Source organism: Lactuca sativa, chromosome 2 (genome assembly GCF_002870075.4).
Source record: "Lactuca sativa cultivar Salinas chromosome 2, Lsat_Salinas_v11, whole genome shotgun sequence".
NCBI classification, from domain to species: Eukaryota; Viridiplantae; Streptophyta; class Magnoliopsida; order Asterales; family Asteraceae; genus Lactuca; species Lactuca sativa.
The window spans coordinates 214,730,136-214,739,533 of record NC_056624.2 but is presented as its reverse complement, the minus strand read 5'-3'; the positions used below and the strand labels follow the sequence as shown (position 1 = coordinate 214,739,533).

The 9,398-nt window shown below is 28.8% G+C and overlaps 1 protein-coding gene across 1 annotated transcript; it reads left to right on the top strand.

The window, feature by feature from the left end:
* Nucleotides 1–3,087: 3,087 nt before the first annotated feature.
* LOC111910612 (probable transcriptional regulator RABBIT EARS) lies at nucleotides 3,088–3,862 on the top strand. Its single transcript, XM_023906437.2, has one exon. The coding sequence runs from the start codon at nucleotides 3,161–3,163 to the stop codon at nucleotides 3,773–3,775; it is 615 nt and encodes a 204-aa protein (XP_023762205.1). The 5' UTR covers nucleotides 3,088–3,160; the 3' UTR covers nucleotides 3,776–3,862.
* Nucleotides 3,863–9,398: the final 5,536 nt, after the last annotated feature.

The following is a 9,398-nucleotide window of genomic DNA, read 5'->3' as shown; positions in this document are numbered from 1 at the left end:
AAGTTACAAATTCTAAAGCCTTCGAAAGAAAAGTTGTAACTTTTATTTCTATGTTATTTTATCGTATGTATGCTTGAAAACTTAACAAACATATCTTAAGGTTGAGAGAATTTTTGAAGGGGTATATTCGAAGAGATGCAAAATTGAATATTATTCAAACTGAGTGGTGTAACATCGATAAAAATCATGATAAATTTAAACCTTTTAAAACCAACCAAATTCATAAATTATTTACAAACATAGTTTTCAAATACATTCCAACATCGAAGTTTTCCCAAAATCATAAGTCAAAACATGAGGATGTGTACGGTCACGCATTCATTTTCCCGCGGTCATTTGAAGTACCTATAACATAACCCAAAACTGTAAGTCAACGCTTAATGAGATCCCCCAAGGTACCAACATACAAACAAATAACATATATAATAACAACATTTTGGGGCGTGTTTATGAGGATTGTGAGTATTTAAGATTTATGAATTAATTATGATTTTAGACACAAATATATGTGTTAAGGCGATACATAATTGACAAATTTAAATTGAGTTATTTTATGTGATGTTGGTGAGCAAGGTTTTGATAAGCGATTAATAACAATATAGATTGCTTGAGAACAAACAAAAAAAATAAGTGTGGAGTATTTTTATATGACCTTATTCAACTATATATTTTAGGCTATTATCTTAATATATTTGATTAAAAATGTTAAATCTTAAGATATATGATACTTAATATACTTTGAAATGTCCATTTACAGTTAAAATCAAAGTTGAGATGCAAAAGGCGGATAACGAAGTTGAAATGGGCATAAAATGAAGGAATCCAGGAAAGGAGTTGAAGACGCGCCACACCCTCTTATGAGACGCCCCGCGCACTATAGAAAATTCCAAAACAAAAATTCCATGTCGGTATAAGTGTTCGTGTGCAACAAGGAAACCTGACACCACTATGTGGTGAGATCTTTACCACACCGTGACAACATAATTTTATAAATATACGGGTTTTGCAGCTCTAATTCAGAGGCCAACTTACACCAACGCTGGGAGCAAGTTATTTGACTCCAGATGTTTTTATTAGAGATGAAGAACACCTTTGAAGTGTATATTTGAAGATCAAGAAATAATTCATTGATTTTATCATTTTGGTTTGTTTTATATCATGTATTCCAATTATAAACTCGTTAGATTCTCTTTTCTAGTTATGATGCAAGGTTAAAAACCTTATTACTTTCACTAGATGTAGATAAACCCTATTTGATATGTTTTGATTTTGTTAGTAGGATTATATGAGTTAGATTTAAAGTTGTGTTCCATTGATTGTTTACATTTCATGTTAAAGTTATGATTTTTATTGCCTATTTGTGAGTTCTGTGTAGTTTAGATGATAAATCTAATTACATTAGCTTGATTATTAACTGTTTATGATCATAAAATTGTTACGACTAGAGGTTTATCTAATCTTAGGCCTATGTAATATAAATTATGAACTTTGATTGTGTTAAAAAATTATAGTTTTCCATGTTATGCTTGATTTATTGTCATGACCATTGATACGAATCGTAAGATCATATCGTTCATAGTTCAATTTATTTAAATGGTTTTGTGTTCACTAATTGCATGATCATTGAGATTGAATATTCGTTAATCATTAGTACAATTTCTGACCAAGATAACTAGTCATAAAATTCATTAACCAACTCATTAATTTGTTACATGCTAACAAGTCAAACATAGAAACTATGAGTATTCGTATTCTAGTGGAAGTAGTTCAAATTTACTGTTTTACAAACTAAAAAGCAAACTAATTCTTTGTTTTTGTTTGCTTAACTTGAATGTTTAAACAAGTTAAATAATTTAAACAACCCCTCCCCCACCCAACTTTTTTTTTTTTTTTTTTTTATGTTTTAGTTTAATTATTAGCTTATTTATTTCCTTTTGATTGGGTACTTTTTCTTACCCTATATTGTATAACTTCACAATTAAGTGCAGGGCCTATTTGTATTTTAAAACTAATTGAAATTTGAAATGTTTTTATAAATTTAAAACTAATGGTATAAAAATAACACATCAATATTTTATTATCGTACAATAAAATAAAATAAAATAAAATAAAAAAGAGCTTCACGTACGATTAATCATGTTTTATTATGTTAAAGTGAGAGTAGTTATTTATGAAAATAAACATATATGATTTGACTATAAATTTGGACTTGATCTTGAAGGACGAATAAAACGATTCGAAGTCCATTCGAACCCGTACACAGAACAAAATAAACTTCTACACTAATTAATTAACCAAATTAATTATTTAAATTATAACTTGACCCTTTGAGAGAAACAAATCGAAGCTTAGAAAATGAACAAATATTATTTTTGGTGTTATTCACAAACCTTAATTTACTATAAGTATCGATTAATATACGTACCTTTTTAGGATAAAATTTTATATCACGTATTGGACCAGGCATGATTTGTTATAATCTGTTATAACCATTTATATTTAGTCCATAAAATCAAATTGATTGAAAGTATACGTACATGACGAGAAACCTTCATATTGTAAAACCTTAATTTTGAATGCGACCCACAGCAGAAGAGGTGAACCGAAATATTTTTGTACAGCTTCTTTGATAATTTGAAAGGGATATTAATTATTTATGGGTTGTTCGTTGGGATACTCTATGAAACTTAGTATTGTCTTCCATTAGCTTGTAATATATAATAGTTACATGAGATGTCCATACATGCATATGTACGATAGGGGCTTATGTTTTAGCTAGAGGACAGTGACTGTTTATCAACCCTTGACTAAAAAAACTCAAGTACGCTCCATTGAAACAGCCAAAACAGACCTCGCTCTCTCTCTAAAGACCAACGCATATATGGCCTTTTCATCAAACCCTTATTCTCTTCCATTTAGATTCTCTTGTAGGTTTCTTGCATTCAATGTTAACAAATATAACACTATTCGATCCTCTCTCTCTCTCTCTCTCTCTCTCTCTCTCTCTCTCTCTCTCTCTCTCTCTCTCTCTCACACACACACACACACACACACACACACACACGCACACTCCTCCAGGCTCCAGCTATAAGTATATGAATATATCGCTCTTCGGTACTATGCTCTATATGTCTCTTTCTCTCTGAAGAAGTTTCAACATATGGAGCAATACTCACAATACTTGATGTTGGTTAAGAGCAACAACAGCAATATCCTTATGAATCCATTTTCCAGCCATTCATGGGAAGAACAAGCGTTTGCAGAAGATGGTCGAGGCCCTTTTGGGGGGTTCGTATGGCCTCCAAGGTCTTATTCTTGCAGCTTTTGTAAACGAGAGTTCAGGTCAGCTCAAGCACTAGGTGGTCACATGAATGTCCATAGGAAAGAAAGAGCCAAGCTCAAGCACACCGTAAATCTTACTAGTAGTGCTACTATCTGTACAACTAAAATGGCACCAAAGAACCATAATAAGCAAAATCTTTGTAAAGAGTCTTTAGATCCTGGTTTGTTTCCGTTAGCTCTTTCACCGTCTAGGGCTTCTTCAATACCAGCATTAGGTGAAGAAAGTTTTGAAACCAATTCAGACACAAAGAGTTATGTTTACGATGAAGATTTTGCTATAGCACATGGCAATGGTGATGTTGAAACAAATTTGGTCATAGGGTTTGAGTTGGATTCTTGTTCGAATACTGGATCTTGTTGCAAGAGACAGAAGACGGGTGTTACACCAACCATCATGGACGGGTTGGACCTAGAGTTGAGGCTAGCTCGCTAACTAGCTTGCATGGTGATATGAATCTTCCAACAATCTAAGAATGCAGCTGGGGTTACACTATTAGTGACTGTTTTCTAATTGCCTGAGAAATAAATTAGTGAAGTACGTAGAAGTTTGACGGTTTTCAGTCTTTTGCTATTAATTATTTCTCATGTTAACCATTTGATGTTTTGAGTTACAAACAAGTTAAAGAAGCACTCATGTTTACATCATATTTATTTCCCTTTCCCTATCTTTTGGTAATTGTGATATATGAAAGAAACATGGATGCTTTCAATTATATTTTGCTTTAAATAAAGCTCTGTGACTCTTTGACTGATTATATATATATATATATATATATATATATATATATATATATATATATATATATATATATATATATATATATATATATATATATATATATATATATATAAGTAAAGATTCTAAGTTTAAAATTCAATATTGATGAATGTTGAACTACTAGCTAGCGGTATATTAATATAGATGTATAAAAAATTCATCATGCTAAATACGTTTTTTGGATCAAGTAAAAATATCCAGAAAACTTGTTTCAGTAATTTATGTATTAGCTGGGTTTGCTTTTTGGCTTTTATGCACTTTTCTGAAATAACGTTACTCTCGTCCAGCTTGGCTTTAGTTATATCCTTTTATTTTCTGCTTGCAGTTCAATTTTTTTTAATATATTAAACCCTTTAATTTACACCTATAGTGTCCTCCATAACTCCTAGCTAGACCCGGATAAGCTATGTTATTACCGAAGGTTCTTGCAGAATGTGTCATCATCTATCCCCATTTATAGTTTCGTTGATCAGTTCAGTTGCGCCAAAATAGAAAGAGAAAATATGAAGTAACATATGTTGTTCTTAATGGGTATTACAGAGAAGATGAGAATATGTCTATTTATGGTGGGAATTTAATAATGTAAGGTGACCCATCAAATTTATTCCATTCGTGGTTATGTGCGTCACTTACTAAAAACCATTCTTTTCTACATGGGTTTTTTAGGGATCTGTGGTAAGCTTCAGTTTTTAATATGTCTTCATGGGTGTTTTGGGTTTCAAATTAAAAGTGTAATAGGTCCAAAGAGAGATGCATTGGACAACACATTTTCCTGTAAACTGGGTTTCCTTGTAGCCATCGGAAGTTCATTGCTACTAGCCTACTACGGTAGAATTTACGAAGGTGATTAGGAGTTGCATATCACAAATTTCTAGCTTATACCAAAAGCTGGGCGTTTAGAGATTTTAAGGACCATGTGCTAATAAGAAAAATGAAATTCTAAATACAAGTTTTTAATATATAAGGAAAACAAATTTAAGACCATGAATTGTCGTTAGTACTAAATACATATGGAATTTTATAAAAATTTCAAAGGTTAATTATGTAACATCTCAAAACTTATTTGTTAAACATATTAGAAGAATTGGTTGATTATGAAATATATAGAATGACCAAAACTGTAACTTGAATTTAAAACAATGTTGTGCATAAGAATCGAACCACCCACGCTTGATTCAAAATAGAGGATGCACTTATGCCAATCGGGCTATCTAGACTTTATCCAAAACTTTGAATAAATTCATATATATTTAGTTATTAAATATATAATTTAATTAAAACTCAAATCCTATTTTTTTTCGGGGCACTCCCGCCCTAAAACCAGGTCAAACCAAAAGAAAATTATTTTGTGAGTATTCAATAGATATGCTACTTTTTTTTTGGAGTTATTTACCGAGCAATTTTAGAGTAATGATAAAGAATAATAAAGAATTAAATCTATACCATTATTAAACATCAAAATATTAAATAAACTAGGCGAATGCCCGCGCGTTGCGCAGAAACACTTATATAGCTGAAGTCTTTACAAATATACGATATTTTGAATATAACAATAACGTTGTTGTTAAATTTGATATAATAATTTCTATATACTATATTGATATAATATATTGAGTATTTTGAATTGTATGATAATAGATATATTTATTATAACTTCATAATCTCAATCGTTTGAATGACATCCACCCGCGAGTTACACATGAATAAAATTAAATATAATATATGATTTGATGTTATTTATAGTTGTTTATATTGTTAATTAATTTTTTAAAATTTATTTGCTTAATGTTTTAATTTCTATCATTATCATTATTTAAAACATCAAACATTGTTTTTTATTTTAAAGCTAACAATATAATCATATATATATAGAATTGTTTTTAACTATTATTATTGTAAGTTATTTTAAGCTAGTTATTTGGAAACGTTTAACGATTATAAAAATATATTTAAGAAATATTTTAGTTAAATTGAAATTACAATTTAGTTTTCGCTTTTATCACTACAATTTATCACATTTAACTATTTACAAAATATTCTTTAGTTTTTTTAAATGGAATTGAAATTTATATTTGAGTTGACATTGTAATGCACAGAAACACCTATATAGTTGAAGTCTTTACAAATATATATATTTTAAAATATAACACTAACGTTGTTGTTAAATTTGATATAATAATTCGTATATTAATTTGATATAATATATTGACTATTTTGAATTATATGATAATATATAAATATATTATAACGTCATAATCTCAATCGTTTGAATGACTTCTACTCGCGAGTTACACATCAATAAAATTAAATATTATATACGTTTAATATTATTTATAGTTGTTATTTTTAACTAACTTTTTAAAATATATATATGCTTAATGTTTTAATTTCTATCATTATAATGATTTAAAACATCAAACATTATTTTTTGATTTTAAAGGTAACAATATAATCATTTATATAGAGTTATTTTTAACTATTGTTATAAAAAGTTATTTTAAGCTATTTATTTGAAAATTTTTAACGATTATATAAATATATTTAGGAAATATTTTAGTTAAACTGATATTACAATTTAGTTTTTTGCATTTATCACTATAATTTATCACTTTTAACTATTTACAAAATATTATTTGGTTTTTTTAGTGGAACTGAAATTTATATTTAAGTTAACACTGTAATGTTATATTTAAATTAACAATTTAAGTATTTTGTCCAAACTGTTCAAAAATTGTAGCTTTAAACTGATAATGGTTTACATGTAACAACATTTTAAATCTAATAAATTAAGTATAATATGTTAAAATTTAAAGAAATAACTTTATAAATAGAAGTAATGATATTATTTTAAAATTGAAATTTAGTCTATTTATGATTACACTTTAGGTTTGATATTTATTTAACCTTATTAACCAAATTACAATCATTATTAGAAAGACACTACAATTTATCACTTTTAACTATTTATAAAATAATCTTTGGGTCGTTTAAGTTAAATAAAATTTATATTTAAGTTGAGCCTATAATGTTATATTTTAATTAATAATGTAAGTATTTTATACAAATTATTCAAAAATTATACCTTTAAAATGGTAATGGTTTACATCCAACAATATATTAAAACTAATAAATTAAGTATAATATGTTAAAAATTAAAAAAACATAATATTATAAGTAGAATTAAAGATATTATTTTAATATTGAAATTTAGTTTATATATGAATACACTTTAGATTTGATATTTATTTAACCTAATTACCAAATTATAATTATTATTATAAAGAAATTGAAAAGTCATGGGAGTTTCAAATGAATGTGGTGAAAGGAAAAAAGAATAGGGGTTTCAAATGCATGAGATTCAAGAAAAAATGCTAGCTTTATAAGTATGTATGATTGGATTCGTTTTAAAATTTTAATTTGTAAGGAAAAGTAGTAATCCATGATAAGCTTTTGTAGACTTATGGCAATTAACCATTTTCTAATAAATTGGATGCTTTCAAAATTCTAACAGGTAAGGAAAAATAAAGTTTACAAAAACTAAGGATGTCAATGGAAGCAAACTGGACGGAGAGTCCATCTTTCGCCCTGTCCCCGAAATATTCAGCCTTCCTATCCCCTTCCCCACCCCCAATTGCTTTTCAACGTTTTTTTTTTTTTTTTTTTTTGCTAAAAGAAGTTATTTTTTAGGTAATAAATAATTATTTATAGCAGAATTTTACATGTTAAAAATAAAAAAGTTATGATATCTTAAAAACATTATACTAACAACTTAAAAATACGTTTTTTTGTTGAATTTTGGAAGCTCAAAATCATGTTATTGTTTATTTTATATATATATATATATATATATATATATATATATATATATATATATATATATATATATATAAAATTTATTAACGGGGTCCCCATGTGTTTCGGGACGGGACTACCCCCCCCCCCCCAAAAAAAAAGGGTTAACCTTGTCCCCGCCCCGGTTTTTTTTAATAAATACCCTCAAATGGTACGTGACCCTACGTGACTTTTTGACACCCCTAACAAAAACATCAGAATATCAAATAAATTGGATTCTTTCAAATTTTTAACTTGTAAGGAAAGGTAGTAATCCATGATAAGTTTTTGTATGCTTATGGCAATAAACCATTTTATATAATTCACAAATATGCCCTTAAAGGCTATGAAATTGTTTGATAAAACTAGTTAATAGTTGAAAGTTAGAAGTCATAATTTTTATTTTGTATAAATATTCCATAAAAATAATTGTTAGCTTTTAAAATCTAATATTATATTAAAACTAAAAGCTAAAATCTTTCAAATGCTTCCAAAAGCTAGTTGAAGTAGCTTAAAATTTTGTAGTTTGTCTAAAATAAAAGCTAAATTTTTTACAGTCGAACGAAATTTTTTCCCTAATCTTTTTCTTATAAGTTAAAATCTCTCAAAAACTTTGTAGCAAACACATCTTTTGTATTGTTTTTAACGTAAGTACCTAACATATACAAAATTGTCAAATTCAAAATACCTTTTATTCAAATATATTATTTGGGGATTATTATAATTTGTTACAAAGTGTAACATCCGGAACCCTAAGGTACTAAATTCATTCTTTTATTTGAATTATGATGGTCTTCACAACGTGAGGTCTTAGGGATCACGTCGTGATTAACCATTGACCTGTTGACCTGCGTTACTGGAAATTCACGACGTGAGGCATAAGGTCTCTCGACGTGAGCGCGACTTAATGACCCAAAACCCGAATTTCTGAGTATTTAAGTGAATTAGAGGCTAGGGTTATCCATCCTCAGCCTCTCTCGCCCTCTAAGCCTCTGGAAAACCCTAATCTCGACCCTCTTCAAGTTTTTAAGCATTTTTGAGATCCTTGAAGCATTCTTTAGTGGTTTTTGGTTGCTTGAAGTGGAAGAAGATCTTGGTTGAGTAACCTCTTGGTGTTTTGGCTTCCACCTTGCAATATCTTAGAGCTATTGGACCATTGTAAGTCTTAAAGCTTGGACCTTTCTACCTATTATATTATAGATCTAAGTTATAAGCTCCTTTTTGCATGGTTGGGTGGTGTAACGTCCGCAGATCCGGGCTAGTCAATTTAGAGGCAATAGGGGTCGAAAACGACTTTTCGACAAAAAGATTATTTAGAATAAATAATCTTAACCAAGTTGTAGAAGATGTCACAGGGTTTCCGTACATATAAAGAACGTCGAAATCCGAGTTATAACGAAGAAGTTATGACCCGTCGAAGTTTCGCGTCGGAACCGGCACGGCGCCG